Source organism: Dinoponera quadriceps, unplaced genomic scaffold, assembly GCF_001313825.1.
Source record: "Dinoponera quadriceps isolate SergipeBrazil2010 unplaced genomic scaffold, ASM131382v1 scaffold2600, whole genome shotgun sequence".
Classification (NCBI taxonomy): Eukaryota; Metazoa; Arthropoda; class Insecta; order Hymenoptera; family Formicidae; genus Dinoponera; species Dinoponera quadriceps.
This window is the reverse complement of record NW_014556795.1, coordinates 890,715-912,342: the sequence shown is the minus strand read 5'-3', so window position 1 is coordinate 912,342 and position 21,628 is coordinate 890,715. Positions and strand designations below refer to the sequence as shown.

General features: G+C 40.5%; 5 protein-coding genes across 11 annotated transcripts; 2 read left to right on the top strand and 3 right to left on the bottom strand.

The window, feature by feature from the left end:
• Positions 1-700: 700 nt before the first annotated feature.
• LOC106748144 (ornithine decarboxylase antizyme 1) lies at positions 701-3,332 on the top strand (the record flags this gene model as incomplete). The annotated part of the gene is made up of 4 exons (XM_014626389.1): positions 701-832; positions 967-1,216; positions 1,310-1,464; positions 1,710-3,332. Coding segments are annotated over 3 exons (498 nt in total), but the record flags the coding sequence as incomplete, so codon positions are not given.
• Positions 3,333-3,430: 98 nt separating this feature from the next.
• Positions 3,431-11,461, bottom strand: LOC106748192. Of its 4 annotated transcripts, none has more exons than XM_014626471.1 (20): positions 11,374-11,461; positions 10,649-10,879; positions 10,492-10,580; positions 10,366-10,420; positions 10,164-10,287; positions 10,030-10,088; positions 9,875-9,946; positions 9,718-9,778; positions 9,430-9,588; positions 9,163-9,333; positions 8,397-8,887; positions 7,843-8,290; positions 7,317-7,720; positions 7,014-7,242; positions 6,707-6,876; positions 6,442-6,634; positions 5,033-5,246; positions 4,782-4,972; positions 4,591-4,697; positions 3,431-4,454 (listed from the first exon to the last, which is right to left on the bottom strand). In XM_014626471.1, exons 2-20 carry the CDS (start codon positions 10,787-10,789, stop codon positions 4,419-4,421), a joined length of 3,414 nt encoding a protein of 1,137 aa, XP_014481957.1. In that variant the 5' UTR covers positions 10,790-10,879; positions 11,374-11,461; the 3' UTR covers positions 3,431-4,418. The 4 variants fall into 4 exon arrangements, with proteins under 4 accessions (XP_014481957.1, XP_014481960.1, XP_014481959.1 ...); XM_014626474.1 differs by having other exon boundaries at positions 9,430-9,579; XM_014626473.1 differs by having other exon boundaries at positions 10,649-10,883; positions 11,374-11,402.
• A 1,851-nt stretch (positions 11,462-13,312) lies between these two features.
• Positions 13,313-14,742, bottom strand: LOC106748161 (signal recognition particle receptor subunit beta). The gene is made up of 4 exons (XM_014626407.1): positions 14,454-14,742; positions 14,066-14,232; positions 13,849-13,988; positions 13,313-13,698 (listed from the first exon to the last, which is right to left on the bottom strand). Exons 1-4 carry the CDS (start codon positions 14,545-14,547, stop codon positions 13,362-13,364), a joined length of 738 nt encoding a protein of 245 aa, XP_014481893.1. The 5' UTR covers positions 14,548-14,742; the 3' UTR covers positions 13,313-13,361.
• Positions 14,743-15,048: 306 nt separating this feature from the next.
• On the bottom strand, positions 15,049-17,506 carry LOC106748223. Of its 4 annotated transcripts, XM_014626545.1 has the most exons (5): positions 16,875-17,506; positions 16,401-16,702; positions 16,163-16,329; positions 15,991-16,081; positions 15,049-15,912 (listed from the first exon to the last, which is right to left on the bottom strand). In XM_014626545.1, exons 2-5 carry the CDS (start codon positions 16,618-16,620, stop codon positions 15,437-15,439), a joined length of 954 nt encoding a protein of 317 aa, XP_014482031.1. In that variant the 5' UTR covers positions 16,621-16,702; positions 16,875-17,506; the 3' UTR covers positions 15,049-15,436. The 4 variants fall into 4 exon arrangements, with proteins under 4 accessions (XP_014482031.1, XP_014482029.1, XP_014482030.1 ...); XM_014626543.1 differs by having other exon boundaries at positions 15,049-16,081; positions 16,875-17,493; XM_014626544.1 differs by having other exon boundaries at positions 15,049-16,081; positions 16,401-16,580; positions 16,875-17,489.
• Positions 17,507-18,058: 552 nt separating this feature from the next.
• On the top strand, positions 18,059-21,044 carry LOC106748222 (COP9 signalosome complex subunit 4). The gene is made up of 8 exons (XM_014626541.1): positions 18,059-18,200; positions 18,270-18,349; positions 18,793-18,911; positions 19,033-19,169; positions 19,262-19,376; positions 19,459-19,648; positions 19,730-20,107; positions 20,286-21,044. Exons 1-8 carry the CDS (start codon positions 18,118-18,120, stop codon positions 20,417-20,419), a joined length of 1,236 nt encoding a protein of 411 aa, XP_014482027.1. The 5' UTR covers positions 18,059-18,117; the 3' UTR covers positions 20,420-21,044.
• The last annotated feature ends 584 nt before the right edge of the window (positions 21,045-21,628 follow it).

Sequence of the window (21,628 nt, the reverse complement as noted above, 5' to 3'; positions counted from 1 at the left end):
CCGCGACCGACTCGCTGCAGATCCCGGCGGCCGAATGGCTCGGAAGCCAAGGTAGACGTGTCTTTTACGCTTCTTTTTCTTTTGCTTCGTCTAATGGGACGATTGCGGCGGCATCGAGCATTCCGAGCGATGAGATTTTCCCCCTTAGACGACGCTTCTCAGGATAAGGCCGGTGGTTATCCTCGGAGATCTCCGGAGGGAGATCGTCCGAATCTGATCTTGCATAAGCGCTCGATCGGAGATTCGAGATTCTTGGCAGTGCCCTCTGTTTATCCGAATACATCATCCTCTCCTTAAAAAACGTCCATTTAGAGCACTTTAAACACGTGACATGGGACGAATGTATGATGCACACTCGCGCGCAAACTCGTTCTCGCCGTTGTCGTGCGATCGTCTCCTTCCCTCTATTAATCGCACACCTGCCTGTCGCGCACATTCCTACGCACTTGTTGTCTTCCTCGCCGCCCATGCACGAAATCCGTCTAATCGTAAGCCGATAAACACGTCGTTATTTGTACAAGAGAGATTATAAGTCTCTCTCTCTCTCTCCGGGCGACTTGAACGAATGTAAAATCCAGCGCGAGCCCGGGGGCGGACTTTTCTGACATATCGAATGTCGCATGTTCCAGTGAAATGTCTAGTAAGTGCATGGACGAAAGCCTGGAGGAAGGCTCTAGGCTGCAACAGCACTACTGTATAACGCTGGGCGTGGGGCCTCTGTGGTGGTCCTGATGTGCCCCATGCCGCATTGTCTGTATCTACAGTCAACACAGAGAGCCGCGGCGTGGGGATCAAGCAGAGTCAGCTCTCTGTGAGCTCCCACATTGTGCAAGTACGTATAACAACATTCCCTTCTTCATTTTCCGACCGATATCAGCGGCCGGTGGTGATTCACGCTTCCCCCGCCTTTCCCGAAAAGCTAATCCGACACGTTTGCTTGCATGTCGACGACACACACACACACAGGAGGATGAATTGTTGAAAGCCGTGAGAAGCAACGAACCATTGCGTCTGACGTTCACCCTCCACTTGACCGAGAGTACGTCCGTCGAGTGGGAGACCGTGGCGTGGCGCCGTTGTCTATACATTCGCGTACCGAGCTGCCTTCTGCCCGAAGGATCGAAGGAGGGTTTCGTCTCCCTGCTGGAATACGCCGAGGAAACGTTGCGCTGCACCAATATCATCGTATGCCTGCGTAAAGATAGATCTGACCGAGGTACTTGTCGCTTGCCGTTTTTCGGCACGAACGATAACTTGTGCGCCGAGAGGGCAGACTCACCCGCTAAATCGTTCTGTTGTCATGGTCTAGCAATGCTGGTTCGTACCTTCATGTTCTTGGGCTTCACGGTCCTGCCGCCGACTCATGCCTTGGTACCGCCAGGCAGTGACGCGGGCAATCTCTACATGCTCTATGCCATCGAGTAATCGGCAAGCAGCTCGGCACCTCTCAAATTTAACGCGCAGGTACTGACGGGGACTGAGATAGAAAGAAGGAAGGAAGGAGGAGGGGGAATTCTTCACGAGGGTGTTGCGCTTTCCTTGGTTTTTTTTATTTCCGTGCCAACCGGCCGTTTTTTTTTTTTTCGTCTCGCTTTAACCGATCATTTTCCGTTCGCTAACCACGCTTCCCCCTCGTGAATTTATTTATTATTATTATATGATTTCCCTCATGTCTAATTATTCGGTTTTCCTTTGATCTTTTATTTCAGGTACAGATCGTTAACGAGTTTGTAAGGTATAGTTCCGGAGAGTGAGAGAAGCATGCCTGGAGAGGGGATCGATTCGAGATGCACTTTTCTTTTGTATTTTAAGTTCCGTTGTATACTTGCGTATTTTTTTTTTACATTGGAAAGTTTTTTTTATTTTTTATACAATTTTTGATAAGAAAAAGAACGTTGAAGAATTTCAACGATGCAAGAGAGAGAGAGAGAGAGAGAGAGAGAGAGAGAGAGAGAGAGAGAGAGAGAGAGAGAGGGGGGGGGAAAGACTTCCTCACGTCAGTCGATCACATCGGACAACACCTTGGCGTTAAATTTCAGAGGCTTCACGGAGAAACAAAGAAAACTATAGTCGCGAATACGTAGAGAACGCGTACATAAAAGGCTTTCGATGGGTATATCGATTCATTCTCTTGAACACAATGTTAATAACTCTTGTAAGAGCATATAAGCTGCTGACAAAGCTTCCCACGTGAAGGAATTTGACGGAATATGTTACTACGCATCAACAACTGCACGTAGTGACCGGTCGTCAAATTTTAGAGGAAAATTTATTATCGACAAATCTCAATGTTAATTGTGGCAGATTGGGTATCACCGTATTATTATCATTATTATCATTATGCATTAATGTAGTACATTTCTTTATATTATTTGTAAGTATTATCGATATGCGTACCATATGACTAGATTTAATATCTGTTACGCGCGGATATCGGTGAAATTCACCCAGTGAGTTTAATCGTTTTCCAGCCTTCCATTAAAGATTGCATTATATTTGAGAGATGCATCAGTTGACTTATATGCTTCTGAGAATGATGATGTAATGATTTTTTCTTTATACTGGTAGTTACGCAAAGTTCTGGTAAAAAAAACTGGTTTACATTGGTTTACACCGAAGTTTGCGGATTAAAAAGTCGTAAAAGCAGCATCAGGATAGATATATAAATTTCTGTCTGTATCGAGATTCAAGGGCTGCACATTCAAGCCGAAAACTTGGCACGCTATTTCGTTAATTTTCGAATATATTCGGAACGACGTACACATTTCACTGCAAATATCTCAACAATTCACAATCGGAAGGTACTAGATTATTGTAGAACTTATTTATCGTTATAATCCTTTATTATCGTTATATTGTCTTATTAACTTTTTTTCGTTAATGGTAGATTATTTAGATATAAGTGATAGCATATCTGGTAATCCCCAATCAGTTAACATTGGAGAGATCTTGCTAATAAATGCGTTCTTTAGTGTTGACTTGATAACAGACAACATGAAAAATACAAAAATGGCAAAAAAAAATGAAAAATATCGGAAAAGCAATTAAAAAAAAAAGTGTTAATAGCTTATTAGGAAATAGGTAAAGATAAGTACAGAGTGACGGACTATTGTATGTTAACTTCACGCAAAAATAATTATCAACTCGCCTCAAGTTTTTAAATTGATAAATAATTCCGTGCGTTTTATCTCCCGTCAGTTAGTATTATATATTCGTACCTCTGACCACACACACACATACACATACACACACACGAAAAATGGATATGTATGCTACGTTTCTTATTCATACATGAAGACGTAATTACTAAATAAACATTTAATAAAACCCTTCATATTGTTACTCCTTGTTCACCAGAAATGTTTACTTTGAACGTCACTTCATTAAACGTTGAATTTTAGGTGATGGTTGAAAATAAAAAAACACGGAATATGCAAGCACTTTTGTTTAATATAATAATACCCTTATGCACAAAATGTTTCAATCAATATACTGACATTCTGACTATTCTTTAATATCAAATAGTTTACCGCTAATTACACAATATAGAACATTGTTTTGGTTTTATACATGATTTCTTATGTGCAAAATGAATTGCGCGAATTTTTTTTTATTAATTTGCCACAATATACATTTTTTATTAAAGTATTAATATACAAAATTATTGAATAGTTACTTTCTTCGTTATCTCTTTTTTTCTCTTTTAGAGCTGAACGGGACTTCTTGATATATAGGATATATAAAATTGATCACTCGCGTACAAGTGAAGAAGCAATTTTTTTATGCAAAAATAAATCTCTAGAATTTTACATTTCTTCTCAGAAGATTTCAGGTTGTAGTTAGTGAATAACACAAAGTTTATTTTTTATAAGCTTCCTCTTTCTTGATTGTACCATCCCAACTTTACTACATTCTATATATTGCAATGAGAGGAGAGATTATATTCTAATACCATTATGTATTGTGCAGTGCTTTTTCACCGATGAATTCAAAGATGTACATATTTCAACTCAAAACGTAACACATAATAATTAAACAGCGAGAATATCAGATTATTACATATACGAATTAACAAAATAGAATTGTAGATTCTGCTCGATCGTCGAGCAATTTACGTCCAAATAGAGCTTCGATCTGTTTAACCAAATGAATATCGCAACATTGAAAAACTGCTTTTGGAAGATCGATATCATGTATTTCAATCTAAACAGATCATACACACGTTTTTAATTTTCTTGCAACTTCACATGTCTGCCTATGTGCCATTATTAGGTCTGTTCTTTTTCGCTGAATCAGCTGCATCGGCTCTCTCCTCTTCCTCCCACCGAGTCTACTTATATATTTGTCTCTCTTTTTAAATTCTACAATGTTGGTTCGGCAAAAAAGGAATAGACCTTTTGTTTGAAGTCACGTCACATCTAATTGCGGGAATTAGATTTCTCGTGTGCGTCAGCCTGCAATCAATTTCAAGAACAAAAGAGTTGGACAATCAGGAAAGGTGAAAAGTTATTGTAAACAGAGATATACGCGTTATATATATATATGTATATATATATACACACGCACACACAGAGAGATAACGAGACACACCTCAGAAGCGGTTCTCGGAACTAATCCCAAACTATCCAGCATGCCAGACGGTGTTGAATCTTCTACAGGATATGCCGATATTCTCTTACACTTTATCAAATGTGTTGCTGCAACACGATTTAAATGAACCCCTTGATTAATAATATACATATCGTTATACGTATATCTGTTCTCCATGATCACACAAATACCTAATTGATTGCCGTCGGTCGACGTGTAACCACACGGGCACCGTAGTTTCTTTTCCAACGGGATGTTGATCAAAGGAGATGGCACGACCAGACTGGTCTTCGGCCTTTCGTTATGAATTTGCTGTTGATGCTCCTTGAAGGCGCGCCAACAACAGGTGACATAACGGCACTGCGTGCATTGCTGTTCGCCTCTGTTGATTAAATAATTTGTGTGATATCTGCGAGATTGTCAACGAAAATCGAACACTTACGGGTAATGATCCTCCTCATCGATGTCCTCCTCGCACTCCTGGCACGGTAAGTGGCTGACGGAAGTGTTCACTGTGATTGGTCCGGTGCTCCATTTCTGTATCTTTTCATCCGGTGGTAACTCCGGGATCGGACTATCTACGTCGAATCGTATCGCCTCTGGCTGCTCTTTCGAGATCATTATTCCACTACTGCCAGCTGAATACGGTATCACCTCTGTGCACATATTTATTTCGATGTTACATTTATCCCAATGTTAATTGCCGCCTTTCGGGCAACATGCTAGAAGTGCACTCATGAGGAAAGATTATTGATTGTTGGAAAGATTTATTCGATAACGTAAAGCAAAAACGTGGCATTTGAATTAATCTTTTATCTAAGCTTTTTTAACGTTTCTGAAGTGGCATGCACCTCTGTGAATTTTTCAACAAAGAATTTAACGTCCTCTCTGGGACCTCGCTATGGCCGCTTTGATGACGTCAAAAGTGAGAAATCGAAAATCTATTATGATACATGTGGAAATAAAAGAATATATACGCACAAATTGACACTCGTGATCGATTACTCCGAAGGAAATATTTCGCTGAAATACTCTCTCAATTGACCCCGTTTCACGAATATATGCAGTTTTAAATTTAATAAATTTCAGTAAAATCCAGTAAATTTCATATGTAATATTTCAAAAATGTTTTCATTATACTTTTCAGAATTATACTTGAATTTTCATTAAATTTCACAGCATTACATTGAATTTCGCGAAGAAAATTAAGATTTATTTTGAAATATTTATTATCATATATTTCAGGAATTTCTGAGTCATTTTTATCTCACCGTTCATCAAGTTCATAATATATTAATACTCGAAGAAAAGTTAAAATATACTGTTTAAATTCACTGAATTTAACTGAAAATTGCATACATTAACGAAATGATAATGAAATTGGATCAATTGAAAGAGAATTTCAAGTAAAATTTTCAGCATATTTCCGTCAGGGTCGACACACTTGTAAAAATATCCGCTTTCCTTCAGCCTCAATAATCAATAAATAGCGAAAAATTAGTATAATAATGTAACTTATGTTTTTAACTCATGATTTCTGTTATGTTAATTTTTTTACTGTTATTTATTGATCGTTCAAGTTAGAGGAAACCGGACATTTTTACAAGCGTGCCGATCTCGATTTACGAGTGCCATTTTGCGTATATATTCTTTTATCTCTTGTGCATATGTTACTTTATATCTCTTTTATTCTCTTATCATCGTGTATCGCAATATGTTTTGGCATGCGATTTCTCGCTCCTGACGTCATCAAATAAGGACAATCGAAATGAGAACACGGGAATCTTGATTAAATATATACTACCGTGGCGCCCCAGAGTATATACAGCGTATATTTAAATATGTATTTACTTGAATTAGAGACGAAGTCGTGCAGCTGTCGCTGATGCATCGTCAACAAACTCTTTTGGTTGAACCAAAGGCAACATCTCGAACACTTGTTACCTCTCCCTTGGTCCCTTCTTACAATGTGTCTTTGCATGTGTGACAAATAGGTGTAAACGCTGGATGCGCTCGGGTTACCCTCGCTCGTGAATTGCACTACCTTCTCGCAACAGTAATAGATGCTTGATTTACGTCGAATCTGGGAATGCATTTTCTTCCTTTAGATTCTTACCTTTAGGCAATAAGGGCACTGCAATCCTTCGCCTTTCTCGTGGACTTTATAATAATGGTCTATTACGTCCTTGTGGCTGGACGTCCGGTAACCGCAACTCTCGCATCGGTACGGCATTTCGGAAGGATAATGCATCGAGGACAAGTGGTCGATCAACGACTTACTTTTTCCTGGGGAGGGAAAAAAATACAAATTTTGTAAATTTTGTCCCGCTCGCCCTTTGTGCTCTGAAATGTTACATAGACAAAAAAAAAGAAACAGAAATTCGCGAAAGTGTTCAGCGCAGTAAGAGCGATCCGTGGCTTACCGAATTTCTCTTCGCAAATGGCGCAGACCACCATGACGCCGTCGGAATGGCCGAAATTGCTATGGGTCTCCGCCACATGAGTGAGCATGTGATGTTTCGACGAAAGGGCGGTGCAACAGTACCGGCAAACCGACAATTCCGATTGGCCGGGCACTTGAGGAGGTACATGACTGACCATATGCTCCATCACGTCTGTGTTAGAGTTCATTACCGTCGTGCACAGGAAACACTAGACCAAATATATATACACACATATATTTCTCATCGGGCGACTCGGTGACCGTGAGGCTCTCGAACACAAACCTGGAAACGCAGCGAGGACTTGTGCTCCTTCATAATCAAATCCTTATCGCCCTCCATCGTGGCATAATACAACTCCTGAAGCTGAATCTGTTCCTTCGGCTCCTTCTCGCCCTTATTTTCCTTCTCCTTATTATTTTTGGGATCGATCGAGGCCCTCTTCGGGTCCGGTTCTGAGCCCCCTAATGGATGGATACGCTTCCTTCCGCGTTTCGCGAGAGGTTTCAGCAGCACTATCTCCGGGGGATTCGTGTTCTGAGACGACAGAGAAGATATGTCGCTTATCGACGAGACGGAGGACGAGTCGTTCGGTAACGCCGGTGGCGCGGCGGTTTGCGGATTCGTGTAGGCCCAATTGTGAAACGGATTAGCGGCTACCTTCGCCAGCCGATCTAACAAGGGTTCGTCTAAAATAGTAACGTAATCTTGTTACTCGACAACGTCAGGGCTGAATATGCGGGAAAGGGCGAACCGTTGCATTTGTTTACTTGACAACTCAAGTCGTCAAGCAACCGATTCTACCACTTACTGTCGAGTTTGGTTTGCTCCGCGATATGCAGGATAATATTGTTGAATGCGCGTGCCGGCGTGGCGGCGTACATTTCTCGCCACACCAATTCGTCCAGAAACTGCTGGATCATCTGCCTGCTGAGCAAACTGAGCGTATTCTGAAACATTCTGGGCACGATTCTCCGGAGGTATTCCATGATGTAGTAATTGCTCATGAGATTTCGCGGATTTTGCTCGGAAAACGCGGACTGTATCACGTGCTTGTAGCCCATGTCCTGCAGGGTGCTCTTGTCCACGGTGAAATCCGTCATGATCTGCGAGTCCGTGTGGACCCACTCCTTCAACGGATTCAGGATATTGTTGAATCGACGTTTGTACGATCTCTCCCCGTCGTGCATCGGCTCGCAAGCGCGCAACCGCAAGTCCGACGTGGAGGGGTCCAAAACACCGAGAACCTCGACTTTCACCTGAAAGAAAGAAGAAGAAAAGAAATATGAGAACAGAAGTTATCTCCGTGGGCAAACAGGCCCCCTCCCACTTCGGCGATACGACTCGAGCATCAGGATATCTTACTTGCCGCAAATGTCCATCCTGAGATGTCGTACCTAAACTAATCACGCCAATTTGTATGACGGAGTTTCTGCCGCCCATCTTGCGGCTCTTGTCCCAAACCGCCGCTGTGCAGACGCTACGTAGGTTATTGTAAAAATTTTTCAGATACAAGTTCGTCACTTTCACCCAAGCGACCACATTCTGCACGTTGGTCTGGCACGCCCAGTGATAGATCAACTTCAGCAGGACCGTGGGCGTGTAAGGGGCTTTCTGGAAGATGGAGCCGGAGAAGACGGAGACGAATCTGTCGGGGCAGCAGCTGGATATCCAGACGTAACCGCCGGAATAGGGGAACGTCCCCTGATCACTGTACATCCCCAGCTTCAGCTTGGTCTTCTGATAGATTGTGCTGTGTACTTGGCAATATTGCTCGGATCTCACTAGGCCTTGCTGGATCAACCACTCGGCGAACTTCGTCGCGTTGAACATGAGCACGCCTTTAACTTTGGCGTCTGAAAGATTGATGTCAATTACTTCAGCCCGGTCGACGCGTTCGACGAATTATGGCTACGCAATCAGCAAGAAGCCAATTCCTTACGGAAGAAAAGAGAAAATAATTCAACGTATATGTTCAAGTGTTATTCTTAAGCATTATCCGATTACCCTTCCATTTTCGATAATTTCTCTACTAGAAATAATTCCCTCTTTTATTTGTACTACGATTTATCGGCCGACATCACGCCTTGTTGGTATATAAAAGCAACAGAGGATGTCGTAAAGGATATACCTAATTCCGATCTTTCCTTTTGCGTTATCTGCGGACTGATGTCTTTGTTATGTAAGTTCGGCCTTGCCACCACTACTAAAGATGGAAAAGTACGGCCGCCGGCTGTCTTGTTGAACGTGAATTCCCTGCCGTCTGGTTGATTCTTTTTCGACTCGTCTATCTGTTCGCCAACTGTAAAACGTTGCACAGTGAATCTCGACTGCATTACTTATTCTTTATTATTATTATTTTTTTTAATAATAAGCTTATCGCAGTTTGCTTTTCTACCTGCAGTTTTACAGCCAACGGATATTCCTCCTATACTAGTGTGCTCTGCAGGTTTGGTTACGGCAGTTGGTTGTTGTTGGCTTACTTGTTGGGTTTGTTTGCTAACAGTCTTTATCCTGAGGTTCGTCACACCTTGTGGAGTGGTGGTAGCTGCAGGGCCAGTATTGTTTTTTTTTTGGTTAGTTAAGAATACTGAACGATGTCAGTCGGAAGTAAAAAAAAATATATATATATCCACAGTACGACGTTACGGTAATGCATTAATTGTAAACGTATTATTATCCTTACTTGGTGTAACAACATGTGACGTAGGCACAGGCTTTGGCCTCATGCGAGTTATTGTTGGAGCCTGTAGAAACGAAAGAATATACGTAATTTACTGACTTGCTACAAACAGATCACGCACTGTAAGCCGATCTTATGAATGAATTGTGTAAAAATGCACCTCTTCTAAAATTTCAGGCTGTTGCTGCATCTGAAGAACTTTCGTCTTTCGACCAGACCTGGTATACTTGTACTAACAAGAATTAACATACGATTAGTGCTTAGCATAAAGGTCAGTCTTACGATGTAATGATATAAGAACGTAATTGACAGTACATTTTCTTGCTGAACCTGTGCGGTAGTTGACGACGTCGTGGTGGTTGTGGTAACCGTGCCTGAAGTCAGGTTTACCTTAATTAATTTCTAACGAAGCTTTACTTCGTTCACAAATAATACGCGGCTTGTTGTACCTTGGGGTTGTGTGACAGATCCCAGAATGACTCCCATCCGTGGATCAACTACCAATTGAATATTCCCTTGAGATGGATTTGTGTTACCAATATTCAGTTTGATCGGCTGGTTCTTGTTTTGAGCCTGAAAACAAAGATCACATATGATTTTTTATCTCTTATTATATATATTAGGCTATATTGCCTTTTCCCTGATACTTACGACGTTTAAAATTTGAGTATTACTCTGAATCATTGCTGGTGGCGTTGATGTAGGTCTGCAAATAAATTGAAACATAAATTAGCAAAGTGTACATTTTGCACCGTCGCTGAAAAATGACATACTTACAATGTGTATTGATAAGCGCTGACAATCCCAGTCTGGCATATTAATTTACCTCCGTGAACCGTAACTATCTCTTCTAAGGTGCTTGCAACCTGACGGAAAAAGAACAGCGTGTGATGTTCACGTCGATGAGAAGAAACGATTGATGGATAGAAATTACCCTGTCGAAATTCTCCTTGATCTTTGTCTTCAGCATCAGCTGAGCCTCGCTGAGAGGCTCCTCGGAGCATTCCAAGTTCAGCGTCATACTGATTGGACGAGTACTCGAGACAGAGCGTGTAAGCATCCGCGTTTTCGGCATTTTAGTATATTTTCCCGCTGTTCCTGCCTTTTCGGTTTCTGGTTGCCGACATCAGGGACCAAATGTGTGAAATTGACCAGCCGGTCCAGCCTTGCTCCAAACACATGACAAATATCTAGTACAGTAGCGTCAAGAAACGGAAAAATGCATGCATCGAGTGTCGCGTACATTTTATCAATATTTCCTCAATTATTGTACAGAGAGCCGTGAGAAGAGGAGGGGCGGACAGGGGATTGCCCGGTCGCTGCGCGAAATGTCACAAGACAAAACGGAATTTCGCATAGTGAGTCGGCTAAGGTTGAATGTTCCCACCGTATATATAAAAAGACAGGTTTCCCTATACCGCGTCCCCACCGTTTAGCCTGCCGACGTCGCTACTGTCTGTCCCAAAAAGAAACGACCCGCCATCCGGCGTCGATTGACGCATGGTAGGAACGAAACAGCGCCGCACCGCCGTATATTCTGTGCACAAGCCGCTTTCATCCGTTGCATCCGTTCGCGCGAAGTACCAGTTCCCCCGGTCGGCGAGATGCCGCCCGGACAATGCGCGAAAATAAATAATATATCATGGACAATAGACTAACCTGCTAAGACCCGGCAGCGATGTAATAATACCCGCGACGCTCCCGCGACTCACGATAATCGTACGCGACCGGCCTAGATGGCGCTGTCGACGTGTGTGTACACACCGTGTCATGTACGGCCGGAGTCCCCCGTGCGCGTACTTCCGCGTCACTGCGCGCCCCGACCAATGAGACGCGACCTTTGGCGTTTCCGTTGGAACTTCCCGGAGGACGGAGAGACGCGATTGGTCGTGCGATACGTTTCGCGTGGGACGTTGGGCCGTGCGACTCCACCCTGGTAGAAATTTTATATCGATGTTACGATGATTTGCCGCTCAACGGTAGACTGTTAGGTGTACAACGTTTACATACAATATGTTATACAATATTACGTTGCACTTTGTTTATTTTATTGACGACTTGGAAACAGATGTCTATAAATATCTACGGACGCAGCTGTTAACTCGGCTGAAAACACACGGCCCAGAAAACATGTGCGGAACCGCACGCGTGCGTCATGACAGCCACTCTCTGATTGGTCGGGTGTCGTGGATGTGTGCTTCTAGACACATGCGTGTGTAGGCGCATTTAGGCTCGGCTAGCATACATTCGACCAATAAGGTATGCGTATCCCCTACTCCACGCGCGACGTAACACGTCATTTCTGGTGTCTGTTTTCCTGTTTGCGAACAAAGGAGCGAGGGAAAGTTAGTCTAATTGTTTTATAGATGCCTGTGCTTGGAAATTATAACGTTGACGTAATGTTACTTGGCATTTGCTGGGATGATGAGTTCGATTAGTTAAATAAGGATCGATCATATAAGTTAGTTAAAGGGGAACCGATTGCGTGAATCGAATGAAAATTCACCGACACTCGCTCTCATTCAGATGAATGATCACGTTATTTGAACTCTTTCCGGAAAATCGCTCAGTACTCAGCGGTAATTCGGGAAATGCCTCTGTGATGACGGACCTTCCGCGAGAGGTCTCCACAGTCGCTTTTGCCAGCTCGTGAGACCCAGCAGGAGTCAAAAATCGAAGTGCCACCGGATTATACTTTCCGGTTTTGATACAATCGATGTTTTGCTTCCTGTCGGTACGTCAAGTGCAAAGTAGCGTAACAACGATGATTACAATAGTAAGGTTATGATGACTCTAATTACAATAAGTTTGACTTCGACTAAGTTCGTTTTGGATGCTTTCGAAAGTATCTTTCTAACTTTATCGACCGCGTTATCTTATTTTACAACTGTTGAACATTTTCTATACTGATATTGGATTGTTCCTAGATTTAAAAGAATAATGCGATCTCAGCTCAGAAGACTTCCAATAGTTATGAAATAAACGTTCTGCTGAGCATGGCCATTGCTCATTACATGCTGAAGAAGGACAGAACGATGCTGTCAGCACGAAAACGTCCAGGACGAACTTAGAACAATACGTTGAGGCTGAAAATCATAAGTAATAATAAATAAATCGTAAGTTTCGACTTAGGATATCGTAAGGTATATATGACGCAGTGTATACAGTAGACGCCATGTACACTGACCGGCACGAATCGTTTCACGAGAGGCTGGTCGCCCAGCCGCCGGGAGAGCTGGTGCAAAATGATGTGTCAAAATGGTGCATACTGCAAGACAGAGAGTTACACGCTTTTGTCGTGTTAATTTCACAGTCTTGTATTTACTGAGCTGGTCGAGCAAAGAGAAAGCGTTCGGAGTATTTTAAAAATGCGCTGTGTGAGTCAATCACAAGTGTCATTTTGCAGGCATATCTTTTTATTTGAACGCAAGAATTTCAAGTTTTTCTCGCTTCTGACGTCACAAAACAAACATGGCTGTGGTAAATACACCAGAGCCCTAAGTATCTTAGATACACATATACATGTGTTAAAGATTTTTTTCTTTCTTCAGAGGTTTATAAAGAAAACAAACTTTAACTACAAAGTAATTAACAAAGGTGAAAAATACAAATAATTTATATTCAAGAAGACAGCGGGTGTACATTAATTATGCAACTTTTTGTAGCCATTTGTTTAGTTCTTCGATATCCGCTGCTGTTTGAGGATCCTTGTTGAAAGCGTAGGAATTTGCAAAGTCAATCTGTGAGTCCAGATGCGAAAATTCGAAATCTTTGCCTTGCCTCCCAAGAAAGACATTGACCGATAATGCATCAGTGGTCTCCAGCTGGCTAGTCTTTGTCATTCGTAACAGATTCATCTCTTTCTCTAATAGCGTCTTTATCACCGCACATCCTTTGGCCATGACTTGATCCTGTTTGTTACACAATATAAGAACCGGGATGTTCTTCTGTATACAAGGATCCGACAATAAATTGTACAGGTATCTGCAAGAAGAATGTCCATGCAAAAATCATATAAATAAAAGATCTACCTATTTAAATATTTCGATGCTAAAATTATCTTCCCAAACTTATGTAAAATATATCATTGATCATTTTAAATGATAATATTTCCCTCAAACTTTTCTCACTCACTCTGCCACATCTCTAATTTCCTTTTGAATAGTCACCGAGTCAATCACGTAAACCAATCCTTTGGCGGATGACTTGTATTTGTCGAAATACTTGCCGCGCAGCCGTTCATCCCCGGGAATATCCACTATTCTCAAAGAGCTCTGAAACAAATGTATCTGTGAAAATATGTGACTTTCCACAGCAGATGCTATCCCGCATAAGACATTATTGAACCCACATTATTGACTGCGATATCCCCTGTATTTTCCTTAACGGATGTGTATGTCCTCACAAATTCAGAACACATTAATCTCGCATAGATTAGCGTTTTCCCAGTATCGCTGAGACCTGTCAGAAGGATACCCTGGCCTGCAGACTTTCTTCTGCGCCAAACCACGAATAAGACTGTAAATACAATAGTATAAATTCAAAAGGTAAAGCAACGAAATCAACATATGGTATGTAATGGGATAATTTAATAGATAAAACGATTGAAAGAACATCTCAATGTATCTCAAAAGTATGATAAAATCATGCTGAAGTATCGTATGGTCAAATTCACGATGTAAATATTACACTGAAAGTTCAATGCGGTGCGATAACCAAAGAATAAAAGGAACGGTTACCTAACGTTATGATAATAGCAAAAACAGCGACTAATAATCCTAGTAGCTGCGAATTGCCGCTTTGTTCTAGTAACGATTTTATCTGTTTCTCCATGTTCGTAATTCTCAATTGCCTCGAGTCTCACGCTTCCTCGTGAGCACACATATAAGCCATGTGTCCTCCACGCAAACTTGGCAGGGATAATGTACGATCAAACGACAGATTGTTCGTTTTGGTTGCACTGGGATTATATCGAAGCCATTGAACTGTAACCATACTGGAAGAAAGAACTGCCTACCCCCTCCATGGTACCAAACTGTCAGAGAGAAAGAGAGATAGTAGAATAAAGACTAAAGCGGAGTCCACAATGAGAATTTCAGCTCTGAGTCTTAAGAAATTGACCAATCACAATCGAATGTGAGCAGAATAGTTGACTGTGATTGGTCAATTTCTTAAGGCTTAGAGCTTGAAGCACTGTAGAGAAATAGAGAGAGAAGGGAAAGGGACTCAGTCATATTTATTTATTTAGATAATTTACATACTTAATTATAATATTTATAAATTTTTAAACTCCCCTAATTGTGAAAACTGGAAAAATATATAGATATGCATATATTTCATCCTTAAAACATCACATTTATTAATTCCTTCGATTCCAGCTTGGAATATCATGTTAAAAGATTGCAATACATAAATGCTGTTTCAATGGATAAGTGCCTTCACACATGCATTTATTGCACTTCTGCTATATAAAATCATCTTTATCAATAAAGAATATTAACAAAGGACGTTAAAACTTAAACCTTTACCAGTAAATAATATGAACAAGTGTGATAGAAATATTGTTAAAATATAAAATTTGTCCACAAGAGATTAACATTTGCAATTTCATGCACCAGTCTTGCATACCTTAATAGATGTCGTATTAAGATATAGTCTTATATAAAAATAACAATCATATCACATTATTTATCTCTCGACTTGTTCTTCTCTATAATTTTGATTAAAAAGATTGCTGTGCTCTATCACAGCGAACCAGTGGAAATGCGTTCTCGTCCGACCATCTGAGGAAATAATCGGCGACCTGAGTAACGCAACGGAGCATCGCGATGCAGTCGGCCTCGGCTGAATGTGAATCAAAATTTGATTCAAACATGTGTTCATAAATACTGCAGAGCTTAAGATTGACGGGGCTCGTTCCTTTGCAATTGAAATCCAGCCTCCTCCTGTGGCCGTTTTTCTTGGAGGGCTTATCCGCGGCATTTTGCCGCTTTGCTTTCTGTCTCGTCGGTGTTCTGTGATCGTTCTCGCGTTTCTCACGGTTTTCCAAACCATCGCCAACAGCATTACGTTCCTCGCATGTATCATCGTGTAACGCATCAATTAAAATATCGATATCGTGAGGATATCTTTGCAAAGAAGACGTCGAGGCTTCATTTTGGACTACAGTTTTCTTCTCCATCATCACAGAATCTAGTACTGCAAACAACAACTCATTGTATCCATCGTCGAACAAAGCTTCAATTTCTGCCGCATTTAAAGTACAATTTAAAGTACATTTGTGTGGTATATTATTGTTTGATATTCCATTAAAATAATCTCTGAACATCTTATATGTGTCGATGCACAGAACTGCATCGTCAAGAGTCTGTAACATAAGAAAGCCAGACATTATTGAATGAAGAGAAGAAATAACAAGGAGTAAGATGTCATATTTCAATTCAGTTACTTTATTTATGCAACTTAATTCCGACAGAAGTATCGGGTAGTCAAATGCATCACCATTATGTGCCACAAAACCAATTGGCGGTTTAAGACGACTCAGAAAGTGTATTATCAATTCGTAAGTTCCAACTTCAAACGGCTGCAGCAGCTGCATGTCGTCATTATATAATTCTGTGCACAGGCATATAATAATAATAAACTAATTTTCTACTATTTCATAAATGTATGTAATTAAAACTCACTTGTCAAATATTCTACTCTTACTGGCATCATTTTCTTTGGATTAATGGGAAGTATTAGTTTATGCAAAACCCTGGGCAAAGAATTCTGCCCGTTCTTATATACAGACTTTCTGTCAACAGCAACTAAAGCCATTTCTGTAATTTTAGGCATAACTGTTCCCTCAATAAATCCAATTGTCTCTAAATCAAAGAATACAAATGTCTGAATCTGCTTCCCCATTTTCTCATATATCAATTCCTTCGCAGAATGAATCAGTATGTTCTCCTGTTATCTCTAATGTCCAGTCACGTAACAAATTGTCCTTTAAAAATAACATCTTAATTTTATTTTATTTATAATAAACAACGGACTATTCCAGCATTAATACAGGTTGTCCGACACAATGCATATTTGCATTTGTGTGCAGGTAGAATTCATCAAACCAAACAAAAAAGTCCTTCACTATTTTGCAAAAGGTTATTGATGATAATTACCGAGATATTAGGGCCTGTATTCTGAACGAATTTACAAGGATGTTGGCGCGCTCTGTCTCAGTATGTGGTTAGGTTAGTGGTCAGTAGATGATCCTAAAAAGCTTCAATATCATTTTCACTTAATTACGGAGAAATAAGTTTATACATGTTCTGCCGAGGCGGAACGACTTAACAAACAAATATGCAGTTCAACAATAAAGGCTCTACGATTCGCGCGCAAAACACACCCAACTTCCTCGGGTATTTCCGTGGAACTATCTTATCATTGCGTTCGAGGTGCTCTTATCACTGCATTCAAGTATCTTATCACTGCCGTTGCACATAAGAAATTTTTAGTTGTAGCCATACATAGCAAGAGAATTGACCAATCACAGTTGGTTATTCTTCTTACATTCGAAAATCGACTGTGATTTGTCAATATTTTTTGTTCCAGACGTAAGTAACGGGTTTTGTGATCTGCATAAATAGTCCTTTATTATAAGTCCGGAAGATTAGACCCGTTATGGAAATTAGTTCCAAAGTCTCCGATATGAGCCGCCACCGTCTTTAACCAAGATTTGTGTCGTAATACAACTCAACGACAAGTCAGACGCCAACTACCGGGCACTTATAAACTCTTTCGGAATTGATTCCGAAAATCGCTCAATTATTCCCTATAAAATACAAGAGGGAATTTAGGAAATAATTAAAAAATTCCGATCGGAATCGATTTCGAACTCTTCTATAACAAATGTTCTGATCCCTTTTATTTTCGAGTTTTACAAATCAATAGGAAACTCCAAAAGACCTTATTTTTAGATCTTTGATACAATAACAAATTAGAAAACCCTTTCTATTTTCAAGTAGCGTGATAATAGCATGTCAGACTATATTCTATATACAACAAAAATTAAATAATTATCTCTCTTGTCATAGAAAAATAAGCAAAATCAATGGATTGTAACTTTGGCATAAATTGTGATACGATTAAACGAATATACTGTATGTATTACAAGAAATCAACGTAAATTCTGAGAAACAATAAATATCTTTTGATTCATCTATTTGAAATTTCGATGAAAAGAACAAAGAAAATAAAAGAGGAAATGATGTAGTTATAAAACATACGCATGGAGATTTCTTTTCATAAGATATTCGGGAAATTGCCCGTAGATGGTTCTCGTGTCGAAATTGAGGAATCGCATCTGCGTCCGCATTCAGCTCGTGTGGCTCGTAGTAGCGAATAAAGTCATCGCGAGAAAAGATGGTGGTGACGGTGGCTTCTGTACGTCAACAACTCACGAATTTGGCTCATTCCGGCGGCTCTCACAAGGACCAGGCCGAGAAGTAAGCATATTAAGTATAATCGACGCCTTATTCATCTATACACGCACGAATAAATGACCTTTTGTCCAGGTACCGCGGAACTTTGGATCAGATATTGTTGTCTTCCGGCGAGGAGCTGGTGGATGCTTTGAAGACGTTCATCGAAGCAAGTATGTTATTTTTATCCTGCGAGCAACTTCGATATATTGACGCACCTGAAACATCTAAATAGAACTACTGTGTTTTCCAGAAATTCGCACAACTTAATAATTATTAGGTTATACAATGCGGTTTTAGATACCAGATTTGTAGAGTGGAATATTCTAATTGCAATATATTATGTATGATATAGCGTATATTGTTTTGTCTTGAGCTGAATATGCCATGACGTTAAAATTGTTTTTTACTAACCCAATCATCAAAAAAAAAATTTATATATATATATATATATATTTTTTTTTAATATAATATATCTCAGGATATGAAAAAGGCATATATATTTAACTAAAATTATCCGCCAATATACTTCATGAAATCATTGAAATCGATCAATCATATTCACTATGATATATGTCCCAAGTTTGGTGTGTGCCTAAATAAATTTTCATTGCAGTTGTAAATGAGAATGTGAGCCTAGTGATTTCGAGACAAGTTCTGACAGATGTAAGCAGTCGCTTATTGTTTTTACCGGATGAAATATCAAAAGCTGTCTCACATTACACATTAGATAAGGTAAGCCTTTGTCGACTCGATCGTGAGATACGCATGATGCGATTGTACACGGATAAGTGTAATTGTAACGTCAAATATCGAAGTGCACGTGTCTGAAGAACGCAACTTGATGTTGATGTAGGTACAGCCACGTGTAATCTCTTTCGAAGAGCAGGTAGCTAGTATAAGGCAACACTTAGCTGATATTTACGAGCGTAATCAGAACTGGCGAGAGGCAGCGAATGTTCTAGTTGGCATACCGTTGGAAACAGGACAAAAGTAATATGCATATATATACATGGCGGTCAAACCTATCGACCCATTCGACCGTACATCGAGATTAACGGAATTAACGGTACCAATTGTTTCAGGCAATATACTGTTGATTACAAACTCGAAACTTATCTTAAAATCGCCAGATTATATTTGGAAGATGACGATCCAGTCCAAGCCGAAGCGTTTATCAACCGGGCGTCTCTCTTGCAGGTGCTTATCGTTCCTCCGTTGTTACTAACGTATCTCCCTGCTAATCGTGCTCATTTAATTTTCCCCCGTTTTCACTCGGCAGGCCGAATCGAAAAACGAACAATTACAAATCTATTACAAAGTGTGCTACGCCAGGGTACTAGATTATAGAAGAAAATTCATCGAGGCAGCACAGAGGTACAATGAATTGTCGTACAGATCCATCATCCACGAGGACGAGCGCATGACGGCCCTTAGAAACGCCTTGATTTGCACAGTATTAGCTTCCGCAGGCAAGGAATTAATCAATACGTGACTCGACACTTGGCTGCTTGCCGGACCGTCTAACGATCATCTTATCTCTCTCATTTCAGGACAGCAAAGAAGTCGGATGTTGGCCACGTTGTTCAAGGACGAACGTTGCCAGCAACTCCCGGCTTACTCGATCCTCGAGAAGATGTACTTGGATCGTATAATACGGCGCTCCGAGTTGCAGGAGTTCGAGGCGTTGCTGCAACCTCACCAGAAAGCGTGCACCATAGACGGCCTGGGCTCCACCATTCTCGATCGCGCTGTTATTGAACACAACTTGCTGTCCGCTAGTAAATTGTACAACAACATCACGTTCGAAGAATTAGGCGCCCTGCTGGACATCCCGCCGACCAAAGCGGAGAAAATCGCTAGCCAAATGATCACCGAGGGTAGAATGAACGGTTACATCGATCAAATCGACTCCATAGTACACTTCGAAAGTAAGTGGGCTCGTCTCTCGCGAGGGTTTTTCAACCCTCGTCACTTTCATCACCATCCTTCAATACGACCGTAGAATTTACACGTTCGTTCCGCTTCGCGTTTGTCTCGCATCCCGTATCGCTTCGATTCTTTTGTATTTATTAGTATACGAAGTAACTTGTTCCTCCCCCCGTGCAGCACGCGAGACCTTACCAACGTGGGACAAGCAGATACAATCGCTCTGCTACCAAGTGAATCAAATAATCGAGAAGATAGCCCAAACCGAGCCGGAATGGATCGCGAAAGTGATGGAGGATCAAATGGTGCATTAATATAGATCTTGTTTAATACACGAGGAGGAAAGAGACCGGTCGCGCGCGCAGACACACATACATACACACACACACACACACACACATACACACGGGAATCGCTTGTAACGTATGATAATATGATAACGGAAACCAGCCAAAACCAATAAAAACACTTGCATTATAGCTCACCGTTGAAAAAAGCGCGAGTGTCGCTCATCACATGTCATGTAATATACACTGTATTTTGGTTATCTTCCTTCCATAATGGACAAACACACATACACATACACACACACCGTGTGAAATCTTTCGTTTGGCAGTTTTCCAGAGGTACATTTGTATTTTTAAAAACCATCAGTAGGCAGTATTACGTTCGAGGTGTGTATCTTAAATGTATATTGCGTCATTGAAACTACAAGTGTCGATCCTAACGTTTCTTATTCGCTTGCTAAGGAAGAAAAAAAAAAAGGATAGAACCTAAAAGGTGGATATATTAATTTGTCGCTGTAAAATTGATTAATTCTCAAAAGCGTTCAGACACGTCTCATTTCTAATTCGACTTCGCTATAAAATTTAGACAAGATCATTATAGATGGAAAAGCAATGTAAGTTCTTCTTGTAAATAAATCACATTCATACTTCGTACAATGTTCTTTCCTGGGCGCATCCAACGATGAACGATCGCTCGGGAAAATAAAAGCCGCTCCCTTTATTCCACAAACATAATTATATATTTCCTTCCTATATAAAATAAAGCAGAGAGTGGAATTACATGTAGCTATGCGCAATTAATATTCATATGTGTCTTTTTGAAAATATGATAGTTACTTTATCATATATATGGCTATGTGTATGTGTGTGTATGATTAAAACGTGGAGACTCTACAAAGGAATTCAACGGCTTGGTAATATCCGAGGCAAACATTTTGTAACTTTTAGCCAACCTGGCAGTATTTCGTTTAGTTCGGGAACAGATAGTAGATATACCTATTCCTCTCGATAAGAAAATGGCACACACAACTGCCAATATAATTATATAATTTATACACGTATACATAATCATGTACGTATTATTTATACGGTTTATTAAGAAGGCATCGTGTTCTCATATATAATATGTGACAGTACTAAATGATAAAAGTGTGCTACGTATATCTACTATCAAACAATCGCATTTTAACACCTTCCGATTGCATACAAGTATATATATATTTAGAGAATAAGATC